General features: G+C 41.9%; 1 protein-coding gene across 1 annotated transcript in view; it reads right to left on the bottom strand.

Moving 5' to 3' along the window:
• CNIH3 (cornichon family AMPA receptor auxiliary protein 3) overlaps window positions 1-11,314 on the bottom strand; it is a 157,677-nt gene extending 146,363 nt beyond the window's left edge. The window contains exon 1 of the mRNA XM_074220433.1: window positions 11,138-11,314. Within this exon, the coding sequence (XP_074076534.1) occupies window positions 11,138-11,218 (81 nt within the window). The 5' untranslated portion in view covers window positions 11,219-11,314. The remainder of the gene's footprint in view (window positions 1-11,137) is intronic.
• Window positions 11,315-14,676: the final 3,362 nt, after the last annotated feature.

Raw genomic sequence — 14,676 nt, 5'->3', positions numbered from 1 at the left:
CTTTTTGACACCATCTCTGGATTCATACTGTCTATGGGGTTTTTCTTGGCAAAGATATTGAAGTGGTTTGGCATTTTCTTCTCCTACAGATTATAGCAAACAGAGGTTAAGTGACTTGCCTAAGGTCACACAACTTGTAAGACTGAGGCTATAGTTGAACTCAGGTCCTCCTGACTTCAGGGGGGGTGTTCTATCCACTATACCACCTAACTGCCCTAGCTTAAAAGTAGTAGTATATGATTAGGTTCAAAAATGAATGGTCAGATCTAGAGGTTAATAATGGAGTTCAGACAGAGAGGAAAATTGGGCCCTAATGGTCAGGAGATGTGACGTCAGTTAGACCTTAAAGGATGAATAGAATTTGGATAGGCAGCAAGGAAGGGCATGTGGAACAGGGTAAGACATCAAAATAAAAGCCAGGGTTAGAAATTTCCATGAGGCATATTTGGGGAACAGTCTAGTCAGGGAGGTTCCATTGAGGAGTAGTGGGAGTTAAAGTTGCTAAGTAAGAATGATGTCAAATTTAGAAGCAGAATAATAGGAATGGGAAGGAAAAGAAAGAAAGACCCTAGTTCAGATATTGATATTTACTTGAAGAAACTATAGCATCCTGGCCAAGATGCTTCCTATATCTAAACTATAGTTTCTTCAATGGTGCAGTGGGAATTATAATACTTGGGAACTGTCCTTAGTAAACCTTAAAACAATAGAACAAAGATGAACGTGGAACATTAAGCTGAAGAATCTAGACTTCATCCTAAAATGTCATTTGTATCAAGCCTATCAAAATTATTCCTTTTCTCTCTACTGAAATGTAAATTCCCTAAAGACAGTCCCATAATGCTGAGTACAATGTAAATGTTCAACACCATTATAAAAATTTATTAAGCACCTCCTGCATAGATAACTCTGCTAGATGCTGAAAGAGATATAAAGTGGCTGGTCTTGTCCTCATGGAATTTACAATCTAAAAACAGGTTATGACACATAATCAAAATACTGTTCATGTTGGGTCTTTCCTGACTCTCCAGTGGTTAGTGTTCTCTCCCTTCCTTCTATTTAATCTTCTATGTATATGTCATATATCCATCTTCCTTTCCCCACTCCCAATCAAATACAACTTCCCTGAGGTCAAAGAATTTCATTTTTTGGCCTTTGTACCATTATTGGCTACCACAATGCTTTGCACTGAGGAAGGACTTAATAAAGATTTGCCAAATTACGTTAAATGGCATCAAATCCTTTATTGAACTGATTCAGTTTAGCTTAAGCTTAAACCCTCTCTCAGACTCTCCTGGTATTGTAGATGCCTCAATCCTTTCTGTTCAATTCTACCTGAACCTAAAGCCAACAAACCTCATGTTCCTTTCTAGCTCCCATCTCTGTTATCTTCAGCTCCATGCTCAAGCATGGCTCTTCTCTCTCCCTACGTCAAGACTGCCCCAGTTATTCTTCATGAACCCAGCTCAACACTTCTAAACCACTAATGCATCTCCACTCATGGAATTGTCCTGAGAGAAGTGTTCCTGCTAATGTTTGCTCACCTAAAGTCTTGGGAGGCAGGGAAAGGGAATACCAAAGAAGAGGGGTCCATAGTGACAATTCTCTATAAACTATCCTAATATCAGGCAAAAGTGACATAGATGAATTAAAATGAAGACTAATCCAAAAGTTGCGATATATAAGTATGTATATATATATACATATATGTGTGTATTTGTTTGTATGCACACATATATATATATATATATATATATAACTTTTTACAGAAAAAGATGTGACTTTGATTCCTACCTACCATTCCCCCTTCCACTCCTTTAGGTTAACACTAAAATTATATCATTATTTTACATTCAATAAAACCTCATCAACTGATGGACAGAACAAAGAAATGAGGTAGTTACAGAGCAAGATGAATAAGAGAAGGAAAACCAGTCTGGATTTAGAAATTTCCTTAGATAATCCCGAAAGGAGGAAATCCATATGCTGGCAATCGAGAGGTATGTGTCACCATGATTCTTACCTAAAAATGTCAAGGTGATTGGTGATAAAAACACTAATGGAGGTGGGGGAGGGAGCTCAGTGTTCATTCTCAAAAGCAATTCTGAAATTCCTTTGGGCTGGAAGAGATGGGTGACCTCATTTGATTGATAAGGAGGCTAAGACCTAGAGAGGCTGAAGATAGGATAGCAAATTAGTGCTTATCTGGGAAGAGCTGAGATTCAAATCCAAGTAGACTTCCCAGTTCAGACCACTTTCACTTTTCACTTGTATTTTATAAATAAGGTCATATTACCTCCCTTGGACATAAATAATGGTCACTATTTGCACATGCATTTTCTGTTAACATATTTTCCTCTTGGACTCCTGCTTCCTAACACCTTAGTTCATCATCCTTATCCAATTGCTACCTATACCAGCTTGATTTGGTCACTGCCACCAGTTTTCATTAACCTAATCATTCCATCTAAAAAAAAAAGGAGGTGGTCATTGAGTCATTCACTGATTGAGCAAGAGGAGGCCATCACAGTTGATTTTACTGGTAGTGCTACAAGGTTCAATGATACTTTCCCACATTTCAGTTTCAAGAAAGCTGATGATATCCATGAGAACTGCCTTGTCAGTCTATGGGCATATGCAATCAGTCTAGCCAAGCACCAAATGTTTCTTCTCATCAATTTGCACTGCCCCCCACCTTTCTTCCAATGGATTCATGAGAGCTTGGGTGACATAGTTCTTCTTTTCTTGTTAGGTTCTGAAAATCTTTTTTTTTTTAGTATCATGGTCCCTTTGGGAAATTTCTGGAAGTTTACAGCTCTCTTCTAAGAATAATGTTTTTAAATAAATAAAACAAAACACATAAGTTACTAAGGAAAGGAGAATGATCATTTATTAAAAGCCTACCATGTGCTGGGAACTGTGCTAATTGATTTAGAAATGTTTTCTCACTTGATCCTCACAACAATCCTGGGTACTATGATTATCCTCGTTTTTCAGTTGAAGAAACTGAGGTAGACAGAGGTTAGGTGACTGGTCCAAGGTCAATAGCTAGTAAGTGTCTAAGGCTCGAGTTTAATTTGGGTCTTTTTGACTCCAGTTTCAGTGTTCTATCTTCTCCACCATCCAGTTGTCAAAGAAAATCAATTCTATTGAAGTACAGTTTTCAAAATACAATTTTTTAAAAGTTTATGGATACCAGTTAAAGAACCCCTTCACTAGAGATTTTCTAGCAAAGGTTGGATGATCACTTGCCATGTATATTACAGATGAGATTTTTTTTTCCAGATATGAGCTGGACTGGTCCCTTCCAACTTGGAAATTCTACAATTCTATGACCATCTCTCCAGAAGGGCCTGTTTTCTTGCATGTTTTCCTAGGAGTTGTCCTTTATCAGGAAATCTGGCTTCCCTCTAGGCTATGCTATCAGTTCGATTTCTACAAAGCCAACAGGCAACTATATTACTGCTGTTCCCCAGAGGTCTCTGTCCTAGATCTCTCCTCCCTTTCTCAGCCAAACTCCTTGTAAGAAATGTCTATACTTGATCCTTCCACCTCCTCTCTTCTCACTCTTGAACCCCTTGCAATTTGACATACGACCCCATCACCCAACTAAAACTGCTCCCTTCAATGTTACTAATTATTTCAATTGCCAAATCAGATAGTTTTTCTCAGTCTTAATCCTACTCAATCTCTCTGCTGAATCTGACATTATTAGCATTCCTCTCCTCTGAGATGCTCTTTGGTGGTTTGGCTCCTTCCTATCTCAGTCTTGCATTAATGATTTATTTTTTGGTCTAAATCGACTATTTTATTGGTGAAAAGAATGCCCTAGTGAGGAAACTTCCTGTATCAATGAAAATCAGCAGCTGCCCTGTAACTTGGGAATTATAGATTTAGAAATAAAATATGTTTTACCATGAATTTCTTAATAGCCAAATCCAATGACTTTTTCTCAATCCTTATTCTCTTCCACTTCTCTGTAATCTTTGCCACTGTTGTTCACCTTCTCCTTGATAACCTCTTCTCTATAGGTTTCTTTCTCCTGGTTCTCCCCCATTTGTCTATCAGTCTCCTTTGCAGGACCCCTCATTTAGATGATGCCTTCTAACTGTAAATGGCCTGAACCCTGGCTTCCTTAAATTCCAACTAAAATCCAACTTCTACAGGCAATCACTCTTAATTCTAGTGCATTCCCTATTTTTTTAATTATTCTCTTTCTATCCTGTATATAGCTTGTTTACTTGCTTCTTGTCTTGCTCCACTCCACCTCCTCATTAGACTATGGGTTCCTTAAGAGCAAAAACTTTTTGCCTCTTCTTGTATCCCTAGAACTTCACACAGGACCTGGCCCATTGAAAGCACTTAATAAGAGGCAGCTAGGTGGCACAGTGGATAGAGCACCAGCCCTGGAGTCGGGAGTACCTGAGTTCAAATTTGGCCTCAGACACTTAATAATTACTAGTTGTGTGGCCTTGGGTAAACCATTTAAACCCATTGCCTTGCAAAAAAAAACAATTTAAAAAAATTATAGAAAGCACTTAATAAATATTTCTTGACTGATTGATGTTAGAAGCAATTTAGTTCAACCCTTTAATTTTAGAGAAGAGAAAATCAAGTCTCTGTCAGACTGTGACTTGACCATTCAAACTCAGCTACTCTGATATCACAGCCATTATTGCAAAGTTGATTGGGGCACCAAGGGATTAAATGACTTGCCCAGGACCACACATTAATGAATTATTTCTAAAAAGCTAATCCTAAAGTGATTCCAATATAAATAGTGAAACACTGGCCTTAAAAGTCCTTCAAGGGGCAGCTAGGTGGCGCAGTGGATAGAGCACTGGCCCTAGAGTCAGGAGCACCTGAGTTCAAATACAGACTCAGACACTTAATAGTTACCTAGCTGTGTGGCCTTGGGCAAGCCACTGAACCCCATTTGCCTTGGGAAAAAAAAGAAAAAGAAAAAGTCCTTCAAGGTATAATTTCTCTTTATTTGTCTATTCAACTTTGCCTGGAAAGTTTCCTGGAAGTGAATGAATTTCCCTTTACTTTGACTGGAATTTTGCTTGACATATGAAGCCTTCAGAATTTTTTTTCTTTTTTAAACAAGGTTATATGAGGGATATTCAAAGAAAGTTATTTACTCAGAATAACTCTTGAAAGGCAGAGTGATATAGTGGATAACATGCTGGGCTCTGGGTCAGAAAGACCAAGCTTTAAATCCTGACTTGAATCTATATTGGTAAGTGATTTTGAGCAACTGATTTAAAGTCTTTGTGCCTCAGTCAATTCTTTAGGATTTATCTATTAAATAGCAAACATTTCCTCTTAAAAATATGGATTGTTGAAGACTCTCACATAAGTCCTATAAGAGATTAACTTCAAATATTTTTACTTTCACAGAATAAGATCATATGGATTTTTTGGATTTCCTTTTATTAATCTTTCTTACTTGAGATTCAGGGTTGCCTCTCATTGACTGACTGAATCTTGCCCTATGGGATGGCAAAATTTACTAAAAGCTTCAGACATGTCTGAGATTAAAAAATCAAAAGTGAGGACAGACATTTCAAGGTAATTTGACTTGTTTTATTTGTGAAAGGATGCCAACCAGTTCTGTACCTGTAATTATCTTTGTATTTTATAAATAAATTTCTTTTCTCAATTAGCCCATTGTAAATGCTGAATCTTGAAAATCTAACTTTAATATATAACGACCCTAATTTCCCTTTAGGTGCTAATATTGTCTGTTTTCTTAAGAGAATGCATGAGATGATTCTGTTTAACTAAGTTTGTTTTACTATTATGAGAGGATATATGAAATTACTGTATAAGCCAAAATTATTTTTTTCTGACTCAACTGAAAATGATATAAGCTTTGTTAGAACCCTCATTAAGATTCAATTATTTTTCTGAACTCTGAACTTTTACTTAAGCTTAATAAAATCTAGGTTTTAGCCTCTGAAGTATCTATATTGTGCTAGTAATATTTGGCAATAGTAACCTGAAATCCATGGGAATATTTTTTTCCTGGAAAATTAAAAAGAGAATAAGTAGTTAGAAACAATCCCTACTTTGAGACAGATCAACTGGGTTTTGGGGCTCTCATTCTTCTACCAAGGATATGGATCTGGAACCGGAAGGGAAGTTAGAGATTATTTAAATCAATCTTCTTGTTTTGTAGATAAAGAAAAATAGTGGGGATAGACTAGATGATCTCTAGAATCCCTTCCAGCTCTAAATCTGTGATCCTAAAGGTAAAGCTGGAACCCAGTTCTGTTTTAAAGTGGGAAATACTTCTATCATTCTCTCTTCCTCTATGAGAGAGAGAGAGAGAGAGAGAGAGAGAGAGAGAGAGAGAGAGAGAGAGTTTTGAAGTCAATTCTTAGCTGGAGTTTTACAAAGGATTTGTAATATCTTCAGAATGGACAATTCTTTTCAGTTCAATTTTTTTTTTTAGTTTTTGCAAGGCAATGGGGTTAAGTGGCTTTCCCAAGGCCACACAGCTAGGTAATTATTAAGTGTCTGAGGCCAGATTTGAACTCAGGTACTCCTGACTCCAGGGCTGGTACTCTGTCCACTGCACCACCTAGCCACCCCTTCAGTTTAATTTTGACCTCAGATACTTGTCACATACCAGCTGTGACTAGGCAAGTCACAATCCCAATTGCCTCCACAAAAATAAATAGATACATAGATACATAGATACATAGATAGATACATAGATAGATACATAGATAGATAGATAAAAGGTAACAGAAAAAGTAAGAAGTGAAACACATTTAGGGAAAAATGTTCAACACATTCATTGCTTCAGGTGGCAGTTGGATTTGATCAATTCTAAGTGTCAATGAGTCTGAAATTCATAGGACAAATAGTGCTCAATTGAGGGAAAAAAATTATGCTAACACAGAACCAGCTTTGAATAAAGTTCATTTTTTCTTTTACAACTTAGTGTGTTTCAAATATCTTTAAGTAACAAAAAGGTGGTTTGGGAAACAAGAGAAAAAAAGGCATTGGTTGGAAGAAGAGTACTAGAAGTATTCTTGTGATATGAATATAAAAATGATAATTGAATTCTCCTCCAAAGAAATGGCAGTTAGAAATGCAAATCTTGCATTTCTTCCTGGGATTTAAATCTCTACTTGCCATACACTTAGAAGTCCTATTGTGTTCAGTAATTCCTAGGGAAGGCAGTCTAAATTATGACTCTCTAATCCATGGGGAGGCAAACCCAATGGGAATACTAAAAAAGTCCGGCTTTTTATTTCAATGTGATATTTAATCTTCTATTACTCCACTAACTGTAAAAACCACTCACTTAATTAACCTATTTTTGAATTATTTATTACCTTCCTACTGAGTGAGTGAAAAAGAATCTTTCTGGTTATCTATTTTGCTTCAGATGAAAAGTTCAGCAAACTGTAATAAAGCTTGACAGTATCTTCTTCTGTACCTGCCCCCTTCTGGACAAGAGGAGAAGAGAAACTAGAAATATTTTTCCCCCTGAAATAAGAAGAGTATTTAACCTTTTCATGCCAAAAACTTCAGTGATTGATTGGGGGGGGGGGGGTCCTTTGAAACTTGTCATCAGCAAGGAATTTTTGCATTGATCTGGCATCCTTCATCTTGTCCCCTTTTCAGTTTAGAGTGAAAAGGTCAGCAAAATTATCTTCTATTATAATCTTGATTGCTTATAAACTCAATTTTATTCCCCCAGAATAAAAGTCTATATTCACTTGGCAAAAGGTTCATTGGCTTACATAATTTTCATTGCTAATAGTATAAAACAGCCAAAAGAATGTTGGATTTGAAGTCAAAAGATCTCACTAATCTCAGTGAGTTTGTGTCCCCATTTTTTTAGGTTAGATATGAAATTTTATTCTTTAGGACTTACTGTAAACCTATATAAGTGGAGGTCATCTGTCCAAAATGACTCCTAAACCTATAGGTAGAAACCTTCTATAAAGATGACAAACCAGTTTTCTAATTTTTAAATTAAACATAATGCCTGCCCAGACTTCTTTGATGGGTAAAAATCAAAACAGCAAAATAAAAGGTAAACAAATAAGGTCACAGAATGCCTGTTGAGCAGCCCTTTGAAACTCTCAGCTCACCATCTGTAAATAGGATCACTTGGTCTTAAAGGTAGCCAGGACATCCTTTTAACTTCAAAATATCTTCTACCTTACCTTTTTTTTTTTGCAAGGCAATGGGGTTAAGTGGCTTGCCCAAGGTCACACAGCTAGGTAATTATTAAGTGTCTGAGGCCGGATTTGAACTCAGGTACTCCTGACTCCAGGGCCGGTGCTCTATCCACTGTGCCATCTAGCTACCCCTCTACCTTACCTTTTGTTTTTGCTGCATTTATCTTGTTATTATACATTGAGTTGTTTGCAAGCTGTCTCCTTTATTATTCCTTGAGAGCAGAAACTGAGTTTTGTCTTTCTTCTGTAATGTCAGTACTTAGCAGTGTCTGATTCTAGTAAATATCCAATGTTCTCTCTCTGACATCCTCATTTTAATTCTTGAACTTGATACCTCTGTGACCCTGGACAACTTACTTAAATGCTCTAAGCTTCAGTTTCTCCTCTAAAAGAAAGGGCTTGGTTGTTAGATAAATGGCTTCTGAGAGGGACCTTTTAACTCTAGATCAATGATTCTATGCCCATCAAAAAACATCCTTAACTTCCAATTCTGATCTGAAGTAGTACAGTCGTGTTTGACTGTCAGGGTCAGACCAGGGTTTGTCTCCTCCCCTTGATACTCACCTCTTAGGTAACTTGGGTCAAACTACTTCCTTCAATTTCTTTATTGGTAATCATTTGCTGGAACAGCCTCCACGGTACTTTCTAACTTTAAATCTATGATCCTCTTGCCCACCAAATTTCTCTGACAATTCAGGTGTTCCTGGTCCTGAAAACTTTTTTGCCTCCCTCTCAGCAACCTGCTTTACCAAATCCTCAGTGATCTGTCCTATGTAAATTTCCTTATCCCAGATTGCTCCAGCCCACCTCAATGCTTCATATCCTCCTTCTGCCAAGTGTCTCTTTCCTTACCATTCCTATTCAGTCCCCTGTAGAAACTGCTGTAGCTGAACTCTGTGATCTTTAGTTCTATTTTAAGAGAAGCTTTCTCTCTCTCTCTCACTCTAGAAACCACTTATACAAAACACCCAGCATCTCACCCACCCTGCAATTTTCCTTGAGCCTCCATCACCCACCGTCTGCTTGCAGTAAAACACGCTACAATCATGCAAAACAGTGAACCTGTTTCCCCAGGGTTCATCTCCTTGAAAAGACAAGACACAGACAATCAGTTGATGCTTAGGGAATCATGAGGGGGTCCCCGTTAGGAGGACCTTAGAGGTCATGAAATTCAACCCTTAATAAGAATCCTCCCTACAACCTGGACAAGCAGTAACCCAATCTGTTTGAACACTTCTGGTAATGAATGGCAAACATTATTTTCCAAGAGTCAATTCCATTCCACTCTACTTTAGTTCTGAACTTTGACATTTTTCCTTAAACTTCCTTTGACTTCTCTGCATCTTCCCCCAGTGCTTCTGGTTCTATTTTTCTGGGGTCCTTTTGCCACCTCCTCAAAAGAAATTCTAACCATTTTGGGGGAAAGTTGTTCCTCACAACTCAGAGGTACAAGAGGATGGGGGAAAGATTCCCATCATCTGTTCTCCTCTGGACCAGAATGGCCCATTTTCTTTCCTGTATACATCACTGTTGTCACTCTTACTGAATGATGATATTGGTATACTGACTGATGTGTTTGGATATTGGCTGTTTCCTATCATTAAAGTAAAAGCTATGAGTCCTATTTTGCTGATAAAGAAATAAAAATCCTGGGAGTTTCAGTTTATTGTCAAGGCCCTAGAGCAAAGAGAGCAGAGTGAGAGCTCAAGGTCAGAGTTTCAAACGTGTCTCCTCTCTCTGACTGAGCTTATTCACTGAAACCTGTAGTCACATAATAGAGAACCTTTTCTAGGTGGTTTCTTCCCAACCCTTGTTCATTTTCACCACCATTCTCCCTCCTCTTCCCCCCCCCCCACTTCCACATTTACACCAGCAAATGATCAATTTAGTCCTATCCCCAGCTGGGTCCTCGGGACTCCCTGCTGGAAGCCAACCCCTGGACTTGCTCATCCTGGAAGGGAGGAAACCCTGGAAGGAGAGGCAAGGAAATCTGAGCCCGGCTGGCTTCCCCAGCTCACCTCCACGAGGGAGATGGAAAAGATGCTCAAAGCTCCCAAAGGGTCAGCCGCCGGCGAGTCTGAGGCTGGGGGATGGGATCGACCCCAGATGCAATCCGGGAAGGATTTTAGGCTCTGTCATTAAAAGGTTTCCCCCAACAGGAAGGAAATAATCTCTACTCCCATTCTGCTTGCCTCTGGCCCCCTTTCCTTCACCTCTTCCCAGACTCCCTTTTGTCTCTCCTGTTTCTCTATGCCTTTCTACCATTTCTTCCGTTTCCTTCCCCCCTCCCTCACTTCGTTTTTCCAACTCCTGCTTTCCAATTCTCTCCCTCATCACAGGGAATCGAGCTCCCTATCTCCTCCTTCGGTTTTCCCTTCATCTCCCTGCTTCCCCCTGCCAACCGGTCCCTTCACCGCTTTTCACTTTGCCTCCAATTATGCCTAAACGCAACCCACCACAGATGCTGACATTTTAAATGTTTAGTTGTTATAGTTACTTGACTAATTGCCGGGCCGGCCGGTGGCGCTTCTTCTGCCCATTAGCCACACCACACACACCACACTTGGGGGTGCTGGGGGAGAGAAGCGGGAAGTCGGGAGGCACGAGCAGCCTCGGGAAAGTTTAGGCGGATGGTGCCCCCCCGGAAGCTCCGGGGCCCTGGCAAGGCGAGCAGAAGGACTCCCCTGCCTTCCCCAGCTGAGCCAGCGTCTCAGGTGGCGTCCGCTCCCGCACCTGCCAACTCCCAGGACCCAGTAGTGATTGCTACCAAGGCGTCAGTAGTGAGAAGCGGTGGGATGGCTAGTCCTAGGAGGCAGATCACTCGCCATTCTGCGTTTGCAAAAATTCAGGGAAGGGAGTGGGAAGGGGTAAGGAATTGGGGAATGCGTCCCAGCCCGAGAGAAGAGTTAGAAATTGCTCCGGGTACTCACGTGCCAGATGGCGAAGAAGATGAGCGCGGCGCACAGCACCAGAGACAGCATGTAGCAGAAAGCAGCGAAAGTGAAGGCCATGGCCAAGGGACTCCCCAGGTGGAAGTGCCCCCCTTTTGCAAGCAAGCCGCAGGAGATCCAAGTCCCTCTCCCAGCCGGTGAGGTGGAGAACCGAGCCTTCTCTATCCCTCAGGGCTTATTCGAACAAGAAGGCTCAGCAATTGGGGAAAGAATGGGGACTAGTTGGGGGCAGGGGGGTGTTAAGGGGACTGGGGTTCTCCCGAATTTTAAGGAATAGAGCGAAAAGAACTTCAGGTCTAAGAGCCCCGGAAGGAACCTGGGTGAAAGGAGGTTTAATGGATAGAGGAGCAGGTTCATTCCAGTGAGAGTCAGGGGAGAGGGGGAAGGAGTGCCAAGAAATAATGCTTTTTCTCAGACAGAAAAGCAAAGAGAAATGTAATCCCGGAGAAAGCCCGTGGTCACCCCGCCTTAATCCAAAACGGAGAGGTGCGCCCCGGGACTCTGGACAGCTTGGGCACCTCAGAGGCGCACGCGAGCAAGTCCGGTGCAGGATCCCTGGCTCCAGCTCTACCGGGTGAAAGGATCCACTATCCTCGGGACCCGCCGCAGGGTCTTCCTCAGGAGAGGGGGGGGGTCTTCCTCAAGACGGGGGTCTTCCCCAGGAGGGGGTTCTTCCGGCTTGTGCGCAAGAGAATCCAAAAGCACCGCGTCCGACCACCGCGACTCACACCCCGAAGATGCCTGGAGCTCTGGGGGCGCCCAGCCCCGGATAGCCTCCTCTGGAAGCCGAGGAGGACCCCCGGGAGGTTGGAGACAGGAGTGGGAGCAAGCGAGCTCCGACCCACCCAAGCCCGGCGGGCGCAAGGGAGCACCAGCAGGTCCAGTTCCACCTGCTGCTGCTGCTCCCACAAGGAGAGAAGAGCGAGGACGAGCCGGGATCCCTGCCTCCCCTGCGCCCCAGCCCGCGCCCCGGCCGCACACCGGCTGCCTCGGGCGGCCGGAGGTGAGGCGCCGCAGCTGCGCGCACTGCCGGCTTCAGCCTAAACTCGAGGAGGTGTCGCCCGGAGCCCCAGCGCGGCGGTGTGCGGCGGCGGCACAGCCAAGGGGAGGTGGGCTGGGAGCAAAGAAGGAGCAGGGCTGGGCGGGGACTCTGCTACGTGGGTCTTCTGTAGGTGGGGAGGAGGGATGGGAGGGAAGATGGGATGATTGTGCCTGTTTCACGATGCCTCAGGCTAGGTCGCCGGCACAGTGGGAGTCTCCTCTGGATTGGCACGAAATTCAGGGGGATCCCTAAATCCGGACTTTGAGGCAATGACTGACACACACAGTAGGCACTTCATAAATGCTTGTTGACTGCTGTTCACTGCTGAGCTTCCCACTGCACTCCCTTGCCTTGGAGATGCCCAAGAGTACCCTGGAGGGACATCTGTCTAGGAAATGAATCCCATAATCAGGGCTGTGAAAGAGGAAGATGGGACCTCAGGTCAAGTCTGACCTCAAGATAGGAAGCCGCTGGTGGCCCATTGGATGTAGTGCTGGGCTTGGAGTTTGAAAGGACCGTTTACTAGCTTTGTGACCTGGACACATCATTTAACTTCTCTGTTTCAGCTTCCTCATATGTAAAATGAAGATAATAATTTATCGGAAAGTGCCTTATAGTAAAGGTCAAAAGAGAGCTTTTAGCACAGTAAATGCTTATTCTTTTCCTTCCTTTCACATAATAGATGAGGAAACTGAATCCCTGGGAAATTAAGTGACTTCCCAAGGTCACACAGCTCAGTCTGAGGCAGGACTCTAAGGCTTTGCCATCTGAGTCAAATCCAGGGCTCTAACCACTACGCTTCTCTGATGTCTCTCTTTTTGCTGTCTCCTTAGCCTCTCTGTTCCCTAGTGTTTTCCTGGTCCTCAACCCCCAGATACTTTCCAGACAGGTATTACAGTTCAGCTCCAGAAAAGGCCATGCTTCTTCAGGTTTTGATTTTTATTACTTTACTTCCCACCTGCTGCAAAATTAAGATATCCCATAGGGGATACTCAACTATTTGCTAAGTGGTATGTGTAATGAAAAAAAAATTGAATCAGAGGACATGCTTTCAAGTTTGGACTCTGTCACTGGCATTATTCTACATTTCCATTCTTGTCCTTGCTCTGCTTTACCCTGTCCATCATTGCCTGCCCATCTCCAAATGCCTGGAATCAATTATCTTCCTCTTTTCAAGGTCCAATTTTTATGCTGTTTTTCAAAGAAAAAAGTTTTCCCTAGATGTCCTATTAGATTGTGAGCACCTGGAAAATGTGATGTTTCATATCCATCTTTATATCTAACCCCCAACATCTATCATAGTCCCCTACATTTAATAAATACCTATATGAATTTAACTGGGAGACCTTGGGCAAGTCACTTCATTTTTATGGCCTGAATTTCACCTTCCATAAAACAGACGAAAGACTTGTGCCAACTATCTTACAAGATTGCTATGAGAATCAAAAAAAGTCACACATGTAAAATATTTGTAAATGTATGGAGTAGTATAGATATCTCCACCAGGAAGTAATCAGCACCTTTCCTTTCATTTGCCCAGGGGCTAGGAAAGGTAAGAATGACTTGCAGTCCTTGAGGGGTGTAGTACACTAGAAAGACCACTGATTCATATCCACTAGCTTTGTGGGCAATAAGTTGAGCAAACAAGTTGAATTCTTTGAGCCTCCATTTTTTCAACTGTAAATGGAATTAATAATGCTTGCACTACTTATCTCTCAAAGGCGTGAGAAAAGCACTCTAAAGCTGTTTGTCCTTTCTCAAAAAGGACCATGATGTCTAGAGGATGTAAAGCACTATAGAAATAGGAGCTGTTTTGGGAAACTCTAGTCTCCAAATAAAGAACTTTTCCTACCCTTTGTGGAGGTCCCTATTGGGTAGTGAAAGAAATTCCAGGCTGATCTGAGTGGTCTGAATTTGCTGCTGAGAAATCAGCTGTCTGGAGAGGCAAAGAGAAGCAGGGACGATGTCTTATAATTTGGGGTATCCCTCTCAGCATCAAATACAGTGTGGTCCTGCAAATGGCAGACTCTCAATTTTTACTGATTTGTTAATGCTTTGACTGTGTGTCAGTGTCGGTGTCAAATTCATAGAGTATGAGAGCTAAAAGGGTCCAGCCCCTTCGTTTTCCATACCCAAGTACCTGAGATGATGAAAGGTTAAGATAAGCAGCCAAAGGTCACATCATGGATTTGAGTGGTGAAGAAAGAGCTAGATCCTGGGTTCCTGACTCAGTGAGACTAGATCCATGCTACACTGAGCAAAATCCAGCCCTGTCTCTACCTGGTCAGGAAAAAACAAGAAACTGGAATCTTCAATCTTTGTTGGCTGTCTTGGCCCACCCAGTCTCAATCTTGGCACAGCCCAGCACTGAGAGCAGAGCTGTGAAAGAAGAGTAGTTCTTTGGTGGCAGAGGATCTAGTTTCAACACCGCCCGTCCATGACTCAGAGATGTTAAACAGTTTCCCTAGGGCACCCT

The sequence above is a fragment of the Macrotis lagotis genome, chromosome 2, assembly GCF_037893015.1.
Source record: "Macrotis lagotis isolate mMagLag1 chromosome 2, bilby.v1.9.chrom.fasta, whole genome shotgun sequence".
Classification (NCBI taxonomy): Eukaryota; Metazoa; Chordata; class Mammalia; order Peramelemorphia; family Peramelidae; genus Macrotis; species Macrotis lagotis.
This window is presented reverse-complemented; position numbering and strand designations above follow the sequence as displayed.